Source organism: Ochotona curzoniae, unplaced genomic scaffold (assembly GCF_017591425.1).
Source record: "Ochotona curzoniae isolate NIBS_2020 unplaced genomic scaffold, NIBS_Ocur_1.0 contig_4105, whole genome shotgun sequence".
Lineage (NCBI taxonomy): Eukaryota > Metazoa > Chordata > Mammalia > Lagomorpha > Ochotonidae > Ochotona > Ochotona curzoniae.
In genome coordinates this window covers 7,811,982-7,826,817 of record NW_024466129.1, presented here as the reverse complement: position 1 = coordinate 7,826,817, position 14,836 = coordinate 7,811,982, and the positions used below count along the sequence as shown (strand labels likewise).

Sequence of the window (14,836 nt, the reverse complement as noted above, 5' to 3'; positions counted from 1 at the left end):
GTGGATAAAGATTCAATGCTAGAATGCTAAATGGGAACCTGGGTTCCAGTCACAGCTCCTGTTAATGTGCACTGTGGAGGCAGTGGGCACCGTGGAGGGCAGTGGGCACTGTGGAGGGAAATGTGCAAGTCCCTACCACACACGCTGGAGCTCTGGATAAGTTTCTGGCTCACAGCTTCAGCCCTGATCCAGTCCTAGCTATTCACTAGGAGAGTGAAGCAAGGATGGAAGATCTCAGTTCATCTCCGTTCATCTTAGCTCCCATGACTTCAAAATAACAACAACAATGATGATGATAATGATAAATATGTAACTTTTGACTCCTTGAAACAATACTAGCAGACACCAATGAAATTACTATACAGTGCAGTAACCTAGTGCCTAAAGTCATTGCCTTTCATGCGTGGGGATCCTATTGGGGCGCCAGTTCATGTCCTGGCAGCTCCACTTCCCATCCAGCTCCCTGCTTGTGGCCTGGGAAAGCAGTTGAGGACGGTCCAAAGCCTTGGGAGCTGCACCTGTGTAAGAGACCCGGAAGAGGCTCTGGGCTCGTGGCTTCAGATCGGCTCAGCTCCAGCTGTTGTGGTCACTTGGGAAATGAACCAGCAGATGGAATATCTTTCTCTCAGTCTCTCCTTCTCCCTGTAAATCTGGCTTTCCCATAAAAATTCATAAATCTTTAAAAAAAATTATTTTATTGAGATAGTATGCACTACAGCTACTTTTAGGAAGTTGTGCTTTAAAACTGAATTTTAATGTCTGTTTGTATTTCCCCCAACAATGAGCTCAATAAATTTTAACTTTAAAAAAATAACTAATTTTATTTATTTGAAAGACAGCGCTATAATGAGAAAGGGAGAGCTAGAGAGAAAGAGATCTTGCATTTGCAGGTTCGCTCTAAGGGCTAGGCCAGGCTGAAGCCAGAAGCCAGGAGCTTGCTCAGAACCTCCCGTGGGTGCAGGGACCTAAGTCAGCACTTGGGTCCCCCTCTGCTGCTTTCCCAGCTGCACTGGCAATGAGCCGTACCAGATGTGCAGCAGCAGAACTAGAACCGGTGCCAATACGTGAAACTGGCAATGCAGGTGGCAGTTTCACCCATTATCACACAGTGCCAGACCCAAATTTTAACTTTTTATAATCGATTTGTATATATTTTATGGCAGACACTGATTAATCATTTTTCTAAAAGTTTTTTTATTTTTTATTGAAAGGGAAGATTAACAGAAAGGAGGAGAAACAGAGAATGATTGTCCATCCACTGGTTCACCCCCAAGTGGCTGCAATGGCCAGAGCTGCACCGAACTGAAGTCAGGAGCCAGGAACTTCCTCTGGGTCTCCCTCACAGGTGCAGCGTCCCAAGGCTTTGGGCTGTCCTCTACTGCTTTCCCAGGCCACAAGCAGGCTGGGTGGGAAGTGGAGCAACCAGGATGCACATTGGTGCCTGTATGGGATCCCGGTGTGTGCAAGGCAAGGACTTAGCTACTGAGCCATCATGCTGGGCCCCTAACCAATAGAGATAGATCTTTTTCTTCTTTCGTTTTCTTTCTTTATTCTTCTCCTCCTTTTTTTTTTTTCTTGGTATTTCTAAACTATGTGGTTGACATTTCACTTTTTTTCCCCCAAATTTTCACAAATCTAAAAAGTTCTTGTAAAAGTGGACCTATATAATTCAGACACATGTTATTCAAGGGTCAACATATATCCAAACTCATCATTAAACAATTAAGAAAAATGCAGAGCAGCTGGTATTATGGTACACCAGGTTAAGCCACTACACAGCATCCTACGCGAGTCAGGCTGCTGTACATCGATCCAGCTCCCTGTCAATGATTTTGGGAAGGCAGAGGGACACGGTCCAATGGCTTGTGACCCTGCCACCCATGTGGGCCACCCAGATGGAGTTTCAGGCTCCTGCCTTGGGCCTGGCCCAATCCTGGCTATTGGAGTCATCTGCGAAGAGAATCAGTGATGGAAATCTCCCCCTCCTTCAATCTATAACTCTTTCAAACTAACAAATCTTTTTATTTAAAAAAAAATCATTTGCAACATTACTAATGGTTATCACTAGCTTTTAGGATTACAACGAACTTTATTCCAAGAAGTAAAAATTCTACAATGAACTCTGTATTTTTTCTCAAATCAAAAAAACTGTTTTTAAAAATTGCCCAGGCACAAAATAAAATATTTAAAACTACAATGCCACAGTCATTTGAAACAGAAATATAAAAGGGGCCTCATTACCTGAAGCACAATGAAAGCCTAATAAAACCCATCATCTCAGTAATTCCTCGTCGATATTGGTACAGTTCCCACTAATACCGTCCTGCCACCGGTGATGCTGCTGACAGAGGCGGGCCATCGTGATGCTCTGTTTGGGGCCAGGATTGTGGTAAAGCAGATAAGCTGCACCCACAACACCAGCACACCGCTTAACTCCTGGAGGTATGGCTTCCCATCCGGCTTCCTGCCGTCGTGCCTGGAAAGCCAGCAGATGACGGTGTACCACCTGGGCCCCCGTCCACCTGGTGGGAGATCCACATGAATTTCCTGGCTCCTGGCTTCAGCCTGCTTTATCCCAGCAGTCACACCTATTGGGAGAATGAACCAGTGGACACAAGATTCCCCTCTTGTTCTCTCCGTCCCTCTCTCCCTCCTTCCCTCCTATCCCTCCTCTCTCCCTTGTTCTCTCTCTGAGGCTCTACCTTTAAGTAAATACAGATGTGCTTGCTACCTTGCATTGATACTTTCACTTGGATACCCTGCTGTAACCCACTAAAAAGACACCTGGATGAAATCTGACAGATCTCAAGGCCTTCTGATATAGGAGTAACCACAAAATTGCCTCTTAAAGCACAAGATGACGTGGCATATAATCAGACTTTTATGTATAGCTAGCTCAACAAATTCTAAAAATAAAAAAGTCGGTAACTGTCATTAAAAAAAAAAATCTGTGTTTTAAAATAGAATGATTTAGACCCGGTGCGGTAGCCTAGTCGCTAAAGTCCTTGTCTTGTACGAGCCAGGATCCCAAATGGGCACTGGTTCATGTCCTGGCGGACCTGCTTCCCATCCAGCTCCCTGCTTGTGGCCTGGGAAGGTAGTCGAAGACAACCCAAAACCTTGGGACCCTGCACCCCTGTGGGAGACCTGGAAGAGGCTCCTGGCTCCTGGCTTCTGGCTTCGGATCAGCTCAGTTCTGACCATAACGGCTGCTTGGACAGTGAGTCAGTGGATGGAAGATCTTCCACTCTCTCCTTCTCTCTGTAAATCTGCCTTTCCAATAAAAATAAATAAATCTTTTAAAAAGTTTAAAAAAAATAAAAAAGAATTATTTGAGTGTAGGATCACCTCAGAAGAGATCTTTTTGGGGATCCCCACAATCAAACCGCTGGACTCGTGGGTGGGACTGACCGTGCGTGTGTGTCAGAAGTGGGCTTCCTCAGTGGCTATGCCGGAGCAGAGGACAGCAGGCCCAGAGGCGCACGCAGGACACGGCAGTGCATCAGGTCCACAGAAGACATCCGGTACCACTGCAGAGGAAGGAGGGCAGAGCACACTGGACAACTGCCCAGTCAAACGTTGACAGCAAATACCTGAGTGAAAGGAGACTCTAAGGTGGACTGTGTCAGCCATGGACCTTGAAAGATTTCCTCACGCTTAGAGCAGTGAGAGCAACAGCATTTCAAAACTGTTGAAACCACTTAGGAGACCCCTTAGAGCATGCTGCACATCGGGGACCCTGGGCTAATATCGGGGTGCCATTTCCCATCCCCCAGAACTGAAGTGGCTGGGAGGCTGGGTGCAGCTTCTCCTCTAATCTCCCCCAGTCCCCGGATACAGGAAGAAGAAAAAGGAAATTTGACAACAATGGTCTCACCCACTTTCCCCTAATCCTTGACCCTTCCCACCTTGACCAACTAGGTAAATATCATCCTCTCCCCCCAAAATAAAGAAAGTGGAATGACCTGGGATTGGGAATTTGGTGCTGTGGGAAAGCTGCTGCTGGCAGCATCAGCATCCCCTCATTGTGTCTGAGTACTGGATAGGTGGACCCTCCCTTCTGCCTCAGCTTCATGCGCTGCACACCCTGGAAGGTTCTGGACGATGGCTTGCCACCCATGGAGGAAACCACAGAAGACTTCTAGGACACTGCCTTGGGCCTGGAGCAGCATGGCACACTGGCGCAGGCTGTCTCTAGCTTTCAGATAAAATGAGATTTTTTTTCAAAAAAAAAGTAAAAATAATTATAAATGGATTTTAAGAGTTGGTCCATTATCTGAATAAATGTATAAAATGCCCTTTTAAAAAATGAACATAACTATGTCACCAACTCCAAAATCTAATAAAACTTAGTCCTAAATCAGATTTTCCTAAACAAAAGATTTTTAATATAGCTGGCCACTACAAAAAGCAAAGATTCACATTAATAATGTTGTTCAGTTTACAATGCTTCATTAGTTACCATCTGGGTAGACAGTATAATGGATAATGTTATAATGCTAATATATTTTTCCCAGAAACTGAACACATATTATTTTACTAAAAATTGTGTGTGTGTGTGTGGGTGTGTGTATATGTGTATGTGTGTCTTGAGAAAGGGTTGAGGAGACACTAGTCAAAGAATACAAAATTCAGTTAGAAGGAGTAAGTTTCAAAGATCAGCTATAGTTAATAGCACTGCAACGTACTCTTAAAAATGAAGAGAACAGACACATTTCAAGTGATAGGCTTTTTATCCCTTAAAAAATAACTTAAAAACTACCAGTGCCTACAGTGACCAATACTAGGTTTATATCAATATCCGTGTTACTGCCAGATGGCAAACTCTTGAGCTTAACGCTTTGTCTTACTCAAGGTATAAAGTGTTGCTAGCACTTTATACCTTGAACATATGTCTAATAACGTGGGTGATTAAGTCATTTTGAAAGTGTGTCATAGGAAAGAGTCATATTTAATTCTTACACATGAACTGGCTAGTTCATTAAAGCATGATACACTCTAGGAAAAATTCACTGAAATGTGTGCTTTGAATTGAAAACAGCGACAACAAGTAAATGAAGAAAAATCAATGACGGGGAGAAAAGCCTCGGCAAACCAAACGTTTAAGGGGAACATGATTCCACGCGAGACACCTACAGATACTAACTGTGTAAGAACTAAACCCCACTCAATTCTAAAAGAATACGAGGAGACTCAGTGTGGAAGGCGGAGGAAGGCCACTGGCAGTCGGGAATGTCCACTTGCAGAAGGCTTGTGGAGTCCTTCTAGGTGCCACGTGGGACTGGGCACCCACTGTGGTGAGCAGTCGGCCTGGCATTTCCGCCAACTCAGGCAAGAACAGAACGAAATAGCATCATTTTCTGATTTCCCTGGCTCTGATCTGTACGTCTCCCTCTCCTGTCATACCCGAACCCCTATGTCTCGGGAGTACCACAGACTCTGCTCCCTCAGGAGCGGGGGGGTGTCCAGGCTGTGACGCATGCAAGGCCCCCAGGATCACAGGATCTGGCCCTGCCAAGGTATGCACAGAGATGCGGAACTTGAAATTCCGTAAATGTACAGTTGGCGAATTTTTAAGTTGATGATTTTGTATGACACGGCCCCTGGCAGAATCAGTGTTTCCCAGCACTGTGTGTAAATGATGGTGACTGCCTTGCAAGTCCACGCTGTAGTCACACCGTGGGCACAGCACGTCTGCCCCTCACCGCCCCACCCTCAGTGAGTGATGCTCAATCCAACCACCACAGAGCTTCCAGAGGATTCTTCCTAGAAAAGACAGCTGAGAAATGCGCCGTTTCAACTGTCCTCCACACAGCCGCTTTCCTGAGCTCTCGCTGCCTCTATGCCATGAATTATGCCTGTGTTCTCTCACTCACACGTCTTGAATGAGCTGTTGCCACCGAATTCAACGCCATGCCCTTCTGTTCAACGTCCACACGGGTGCAGATGAGTCCTCTCCCATCCATCTTCCTGGACCACATGGCATCTAGAGCACCTGACACATCCACGCCAAGGAGGAGACGATGCCGGCTTTCATACTGTTTATGTTTTTAAAGAACGATTTCTGGGGCCACTTTTGTGGCTTAGCAGGTGGAGCTGTTCCCGGGCTGGTTGTAAATGGCAGGGGCTGGGCCAGGCTAAAGCCACCAGCCAGGAGCTTTGTCTGCGTCTCCCACACGGGTGCAGGGACTTGAGCGCTGGGGCGTCCTCTGCAGCTTTTCCATGCCTGTCAGGAGGGAGCCAGCTCAGAAGTGGACTGCCCACAGGTGATGCTGCTATTACCATGCCACACAATGCCAGTCTGGAGTTACGTCTCATTTTGTACAGTGACTGCTCAACAATTTCATTTTATTTTTAAAGGAAATTCTATGTCTGCTATCAATGTACCACTCATTGAAAATCCTTTAAGACATTCATCTAAAGTGAATGATTCAATGTTTTCAGTATATTCCATAGTACCTATTTCTAAGGTTAAGTGCTATGTTCAATGTAGGAAACATGAAAACTTGCAGAAAAGCTTAGCGGTTCACTACACTTAATGACAACACTAAATTGCTGGTCAGTTTTCCACAATTAGTTTTTCACAGGATTGAGATGTGTATTTACAAGTATGTATTTTAAAGACATATTCTAATGCATGTATTTATATAAGCTATTTCTATTTCAGTTCTACTGTTATATTCTCCTCTCCTTCAGCAGACAATTAAAATGACACTCATCTGAAGTAGAACCATTACTAAAACCCGAGGATACAGGCTGGATGGTTGCATCACTGCAAATTTAAACCCATTTTCCAGCTTAATCTAAAAGTCAGATCTTTGTTGCTAGATTTTAACCACCACGGGGCATTATGTTCTAATTGAATGCAGAACTCGGACCATAGAATAAAGCCGCACAGCCGTCACCACCCTCTGCCCTTCGTTAGAGCTGCAGTGTGTGAGTAAAGAAAAAAATCCATGAGCCTACAGGTTACTGGGTAGGTGATGTTGAGGACTCTTAGCATTTTTTCAGACTATAGAATCGCTGTTGGATTTAGGTACCAAAGTCACACTCTGTTAAAGTGTTAAATTGCGGCTCCTCAGACAGCTATGTCAGCCATTTTCTGTTGTAAGTCTTCATAAAATTTCATTTATGTATTAAATCAATGATTAACCGTGAGAAAATAAACAGAGCAAATATTGACTCTTTCTCTGCATGAGACCACAACGCATTCTTTCCTTTTGTTCACTGGATTCTTCAGACCATACCTGCGGGATTCTGGCTACGGTGAGACAGGCTCTCCTGCATTTTTTTTTTTCTCAGAATAATGAGAAGAAAACTCCCTTCAACCAGAAAAGGAGAACTGCTAGACAACAGTACAGAAAAACTTAACCAAGAAAGTGAAATGGGCTTTAATTCTCTGTAATCCAAACATCAGAGTAATGACGGACCAAGTGTCACAGCAGTTACTCCACACTGGCCACCACACACCTGGCCCTCCACGGACTCGCAGCCCTAAAGGCAGCCTGGATCGCAGAAGCAGGGCAGTGTCAGATTTCACTTTACCGAGTTTTAACTTTCGAATACATAAAAAGGAAGAAATCAGTGGAAAACTATCCTTCCTTATCCCTGTAAGAATTTTTCAAGAATATTCTCCACTCAGTGTGGTTTTCCAGGGCCTCATTCATACAGGGAAGCCACTCATACAAGAAAAAGTCCCTTCCTCAATCCATCCTACTTTTTCTCTGTTGACTGAAAAAAAAAAGTGAAGAAATAACAATTACACTGTTTACAGTAGAACTATTGGGTCAGATTCTTTTAACAGAATTACCAGTTGATGAGAGCGAGCCATTTGTTGCATCATACCAGTCTCAACTTAGGAACAACTCAAAATTTTCCCCCCCACAATGTATCAATATTTTTTAATTATCTCAATTCTGCATTGGCATACCTTTTTACTATAAAAAGAAAGGCCGTCTGTGAATACACACAAAGGTGGAGTTGGGAAGTTGGTACCACACTCATGCATGTTTTCCCAAGGTTTCATAATGAGTCAGTCCACAGTGACAAGCTACGAAAACCAATGAATTGGTTACACAAACAGGTCTCTTCAGAGCAAAACTCCAGCCCAAGGTTCAGGCACTCAAAGAAGGTGCAGCAAAAAATCAAAATATAAGTGATACTGAAACTGTAACTTTTCTCATGTGTGACTTCTCTTGCTGATTTGCCTTGCAAATTCCTCAGACAGAATTTTAGGCCCATTAACACAGCACAACCTACTGTTATTATTGAAAAATCATGAAATCTAAAGAAAAAAAAAGCAACTTCATAAAACCTTGGGAACAGTTACTGTGAAGCTGAAAGTGGACCTTCCAGAAGGGTTCTAAGCAATATAGCATGTTTATGTATAGATGCATGTGATATAAGCTCAAATACAACTCAGTAATAAAAATTTTAAAAATTTTGAGAAAATACAAATTCTTTATGAGTTAAACATCATGGTTCATCAGCTTAAGTCACATAGATTAAAAAAAAGTAAGAAAAAGACCTCTGACTAACCACCTTTTTAGTCTGTCTAATAATTTAAGTTCTTGAAAATGGCAAAAAAAAATTGGATTAATTCATGACAGGACAGTCTCTTTCACAAAGATCTTTATCAGCACATTTGCCTTTGACATTCGCTCGCTCGCTCGGTAACCAAGTGTCTAGGAAAGTTAGCACACCAGCTCTTGCAAAGTTTAGCTCTAATGGCACTGCTGCTGTGAAAGGATACATATCTCCTGCTTTTAGCTACAAACAGGCGTTATGTTACAATTCAAAGCACACCTTTGGGTCTCAACTCCCCCCCTTGGTACTCCAACTTACTGTTTTCATACCCCTTGATTTTTTTTCCCCGTTATCCAAAAACTTTAGCAAACCAGTTATTTTGACTACGCAAAATACCACTGCCTACAAACTCAGCAGAATTTTGATGTCCCTTACCATTATTATATGTACCCTGCAAAAGAGCATCCAACATGTTCCTCCAAGGACTTGGGCACTCTTGCTGTTTAATTGCTGTTTGTTTGTCATTTGTGTCATATGTTCCACGTCTTACTTCATGAGTGTCTCATGACTGGAAACAGGGGCCACACTCCACGTCCTCTAGGTGAGAATGACCCTTCCGAAGCTCGCTGCCAGCCCCTTTGACCCACAAGTTTACATGGAGCCCAGTGTGAAGGAGCCTGGGACCAGCTCAGGGCTGCCCAGGAGTCAGAGAGGCAGAAAGATGATGAAGACAACTGCGCTAGCTGGATACTCCAGTGCTACATTATGTAGAGCACCGCCTGCGGTGAAAACACGCTATGGACGCTGTGACAGCTGGAACTGGCCCCACACTTCCTGGGGTACAATTCAGCACATCACCTTCCAATTCCATCTTTCCACTAACTTTTTGTAGTCTACACACACACACACACACACACACACACACACATTCACATCACATTCAAACTGACCCTATACAAAATTATTCCATCTCACAACAGTGCATTGCAAAAAACCAAACAAACAAAAAAAATCAATTGTCCGACCACTAGCAAACCTTTTGGGCGAGGGGCACTTACTACTCTTCAATTGTGACAGAAACAACCCAGGATAGAAGAAAAGATTAACTTTTCCCCAAACAGCTGTCACCACTTGTTTTTTTTTGAAATGCTGACCGGGCACATCGGACTTTCCCCAGGTCTGCAGGGGGCCGGCAAAGGACACACGCAGCCACGCCAGTGGATCCGAGCTGCAGAAACAACCACGTCCCCGATACATACCAGAAGGCACTAGTCACTTCCACCAGCAGAGAGGAAAAGCCCTGAATTCTAGCAACGACGCGGCCAAATTAGGTAGCACCCTACGCACACTACCTGATCCCTTCAGCCGCATTTGCAGGAGCAGCAGCTTCCCGGGGCGGCCAGGGCAGGGTCAGCAGGAGGGGAGAGGGCTTCCGCTTAGCCACAGAGCCACCTGGGAACCTCACCCTGAGCTACAGGGGTCGGGGGGCCTGGGGAACACAGCGGACTTGGGGAGCTGGGCAGAGCAGGGTGTCCCACACTGGCACTTAGCCACGCAGGTGGGGGCGGCCGAGGGTGGGCAGGGCACAAGGGCACACCAGGACCAGAGCAGGTGGGTGGAGGTCGGGGGAGGGTTTGACAGCCATGCAGACACCAAACAGCACAGGGAAAGAGCTGGTGACCATAGGATAGCTGACTTAGACCGGGTGCGCGAGGGCTATAGGGTACAGACTGTGCAGACCCCTGACCTGGAGTCAGGGAACCGAGAGGTGTGGACTCGAATGAGCAGCGCCGGGGACCGGGCAGTGCAGAACCCGTAACTCGGATTGAGTTTGGGGGGGTAAGGATCTGGGCGGTGACTTGGGCCGGGGATCTGGGTAGGGGTTGGGGTCCGGACTGGCCTTGGGCCGGTGTCTGGAGCTCCGGGTCCCGATGACTCTGACCGGGGCTGGACCGGGGCGGGGCCCGCGCGACACTCACCCAGGCCGGCAGGTCGCAGGCGCGCACCCCCAGGCGCACAGCACGCTCCTCGTCCTCCAGCAGCGCCAGCGCTCGGCACAGGCGGCTCGCCTTGAGGCCGCGGCTCCGGCGGCACCACGCCAGCAGCCCCAGCGCCAGCAGCACCCAGCTGAAGCTCAGCCCCAGGTAGCCGAGCGCGTACACCGGCAGCAGCAGCGCGAAACTGCGCGCCAGCTGCGCCAGCAGCCCCGGCACGTCCACGCTCAGGGCGCCTCCGGGAGGCTCGGCCGCCGGCCGCTCCCCGGCCCGGCCCGCGCCGGCCTCCGGGCTCTCGTCCTGGGCGCCGCTCATCGCCGAGCCGAGCCGCGCTGCCCTCCCCGGGCCGAGGCGCGCGGGTCCCCAGCCAGCTCCGCCTCGCGCGCCACCAGCGCCCCTGTGCAGGGGGACGGCCCGGCGCCGTGGCTCCACGCCGGCCAGCCCGCCCGGCGCTGGTGGGCGGGACGCGGCGTCATCACGCCGGACGGGCGGGCCAGGCGTGGGCACGGCGCGGGGCCTCACACGAGCGGGCGGGCCGGCGTGTGCCGTCATGGCGCGGAAGGAAAAGGGCGGGCTCCGCGAGTGGGAGTGCCCTTCCTGCCGCAGCGTCGGCGGGTGTGGCACCTATGGGCCCGGGAGCGCAGGGGTGTGACAGCCCCGCGAGGGAGGGATTCCTGTGGTGTGCAGGGAGCCCCTGGGTGTGCGGGCCCAGCCAAGGCCTATCCTTTGCAGAGGATGAAAAACACTAGGAAACATTCCCAGGGTATTCTGGTTGGTGCCAAGAAGTTAATCATTTCAGTTGGAGCAGTAAAGTGTCTTCTGTTTTGAAAATCGCTCAAGGTGGTTTAGAGGCGAAAACCACAACTGGATAGGGTCCCTGCTGGGTGTAATAAATAAGTTATTTAATGAAATACAAGAATCCGGTTTGCGGGGCAGCTGAGGGTCAAGCCAGCGATGTGTGACTGCTTTGCGGTGCTGTGCTTCGGAGTGTGGGACTAAACTCTAAGTTTACATTTTGCCTGTGACTCTGAGACCGTTTGCACATTAACTCCCAAGAACACACTTCTAGATCATTTTATTTTTCCAATCAATCCAGCCAAGGCAGTTGTATGAACAGCCTCTTTCTTTGAGCATATTTCGTAAATTCCAAGGACGTTTGGGGACAACCCGGAACAAGACAGACCAGGGGAGTTATTGAATAAAGCAGACGCAGGCCCCTTGTGTGCCTTCATCATTGCATTTGCATGGGCGTGTGTGGAAACATAGATCTCAGCACATGTACTATTGCAAATCTCACTATAGCGTCTACTACACCAAACAAGCACAGGAAACCTCGAGAGGAGGAAGTGGCTTTTCTGTTGGTTTGCCACAGTAACAAGTCATGTAAATTCTTCGTACGTAAAATGGAATCAGCTCCTTTCCCTCTGCAACAGGTTCATTTGAGATTGAGTTTTTCAGATACTAAAGCCAGTCATGGCTGTCCTGCAGGAAGGAGCGCGAGATTTCTGTTACGTGCGGCCATGGCTTTGGAGTAGAATCCTGTCCTAGAATGCCACGTTCAAAATCCCGTATTGTCCACTCATGTATTTGACCCAGGGATCCAGAATGGATTGAAGTAAAAATGAACATTGTGAGCTGGTCAGCCCCTGCCTTGCAGCTCCCCACTGGGCTCGTGGAGCCTTCCACGTCTGGCCTGTTAAGCCTCCTTGTTCGCCTCCCTCTGTCCTCTCCCTGTGTGCAGGCACTGCTTTCCCAGAGGAGGCAGTGCCATGAGCATTGCTGTGCGGGACTGTGAACTCTCAACCTTTCTAGTTTCCGAGAAAAGTGCCTCTTTGCTGCCCAACTCGAGTCCTTTTCGCTTTGAGAGAGATCCTCTTTCCCTGTCACCATGCTGCATGGTAGGCACACACTCTACTCTTCCCTGTAGGAGACCAACCAAGACTGCTGGAGCCACGTGGGAGCCCAGAAGATGATAGCCCTGAGTGAGGGCCTCGGGAGCAAGGTTTGACTTTGTCTTCCTTTTCTCGCCCTCAAGGCGATCAAGAAAAGTAACTTTCTTCCCAGAAGCAGGTCACAGAAAGAAAAGTCCCCTTTCTCCGAAGCAAGCCATAAAACCTAACTATGTTTGTCTTCTCCTACCTTTCTGCCTTTCAGCCGGCCATAAACAAATTTCTCTGACACACCTTGACTGTGACAGTACATCATAAAACCCAGGTATCCGGAGTCCTGCCCCTTGGCTGGGAGAAAGGAATGCTGCATGCAGAGAGGTAAAGAATCTGGACAGACAGGCCTTCCTGGGTTTGCCCACTCCACTAGCTCCGGATCATGCCCTTTTTGTTTAGTTGTGTTTCTGTATAGCTGTCTCTGCTTCCTCAAACCCAAGCATAAAAAGGGATAGTTCATGCTGGGTCTTTCTTTATTCTGTCATGTAACACGATGATCGAATACACTTGCTATGCTTTTCTCTTGTGAACTTGTCTTTTGGCACACGGGGTTGACCCTTTATGATGGTCAGGAAAGAGATCACCCCTTTTCCCACCCATACACCCCTAACCAGCAAGACTCCTTTTTCTGCATTTCTAGGCCTTTTCCTTTTGTGACACAAACATTTCTATAGTAAACACTGTTTGCCTGAACTCTCCTGAATGGGTCCTTGCCCTGCAAGCAGAAAGAGAGAGAGAGAAAGCGAGAGAGAAAGAGAGAGAGAAGAGAGAAAGATCTTCCTTTTGGTGGTTCACACACCAAATGGCTGCAACAGTCAGGGCTGGGCCAGGCCAAAGGTAAGCCCGTGAACTCCATCCTAACCTCCCACATAGATGACAGGAGCAGTGTTCATGTCCCAGGTGCCTTACCTGGGAATTGGGTTAGAAGCAGTCAAGACTTCAGTCAACAGTCTGTGGAATGTCTGCATGTCTGCTTCAGCCACAATACCCACCCCTTGGTCCTTTCTTTCTTGGCCAGATTAATATAAACATCCTTATTTGTTTATATAAAAGTTGTAGTACCAGAGGGGGACACAGAGAGAGAATCGGGGGAGAGAGAGAGTGATACCCCATGGGCTGATTCACTCCTCAAGTGACAGCAGAGGTCAGGGCTGAGCTGGGCCACAGCCAGGAGCCAGAGCCAGAGCCAGGAGCCAGGAGCCAGGAGCCAGGAGCCAGAAGCCAGGAACTTTATTGGGTTTCTTGTGCAGTGGTAGAGGCCGAAACTGTTGCAGCCATGTGGCAATGAACTAGCAGATGGAAGATCTCTCTCCATTTCTTTTTTCCGCTGTAATTCTGCCTTTGGAGAATACGTGTGTGTGTGTGTGTGTGTGTGTGTGTGTGTGTTCTAAAGTGTGAAGTCGAGACTCCATCCAGGTACTCTGATATTTGGGTGTGCCACATGGGGTCTTAAGCACTGTGCCAGTGCTTGCTCCTTGCACATATGTTCATCATCCCTACGCGTCTTTCACTCAGGTAATGACCTCTAATAACAATCATAAAATTGGTAACTAACAGTTACTGTGTGCTTAGCCTGTGCTAGGTACTTTACATCGTGACTCAGTGAATCCTCACAGTTCCTCCTCAGGGGGATTCTCCTTTTTTACAGAAGAAATTGAAGCATACGGTACTGAGGTTCCCAGAGCTCCAGAAAAGTGAGCAGGGAAAGCCTGCTCAAGCTCTCCAGTTGATAATTCACTTAGATATAATTGTAAATATTATATGAAATAGGATATGGGAGAATAACAGGTAGATTTGATATGGACCGTGAATAAGGGAAAGATTTAGTAATGGAAATAGTGCTGGACCAACCATCAAAAACTGAGTGTGAATTAGCAAAGAAAGTGGACTGGGAAGAGGGAATACTTATTGCAGGCAGGCAGTAGGCTTGCATGAACACTGCATGGCTCAGTACCACTTGGTACTTCTTCAGGAACCATAGACAGATCTACCAACTAGGGCAGAGGAAATGTGCCACAGGGATTGTGCGGGTTGCAGCCTCCAAATTCTCTTCTATTCCTCCTCTGCCAGTTCATTTGGCAACATAAAACTATAGCATCCGTCCCCTCTTTGTCTTCTTAAAGTTTTATTTAAGTATGTATTTAAAAGAAAGGGAGAGAGAGAGATTGAGAGACAGAGAGATATCTTTCATTTGTTGGTTCACTCCCCAAATGACAGCAATAGCTAGAGCTGGTCTCAAGCCTGGAGCCCAGTACTCCATTAAGGTTTTCCAAGTGGACGGCAGGGACCCATCTTAGCCCCCACCTCCTTTTTGTTAAGTGGTTTCCCCAGGTTCATTAGCAGGAAGCTGGACCAAAAGTGGAGCAGCTGGGA

General features: G+C 47.3%; 1 protein-coding gene across 3 annotated transcripts in view; it reads right to left on the bottom strand.

Annotated features, from left to right (window-relative positions):
* The window catches only part of ESYT2 (extended synaptotagmin 2), a 90,131-nt gene extending 79,177 nt beyond the window's left edge, over positions 1-10,954 (bottom strand). For 2 of the 3 annotated variants that reach the window (XM_040984359.1, XM_040984356.1), the window contains exon 1: positions 10,506-10,954. In XM_040984359.1, the coding sequence (XP_040840293.1) occupies positions 10,506-10,835 (330 nt within the window). In that variant the 5' untranslated portion in view covers positions 10,836-10,954. The remainder of the gene's footprint in view (positions 1-10,505) is intronic. The other variant, XM_040984357.1, reaches the window with a different exon arrangement.
* Between the last annotated feature and the right edge of the window lie 3,882 nt (positions 10,955-14,836).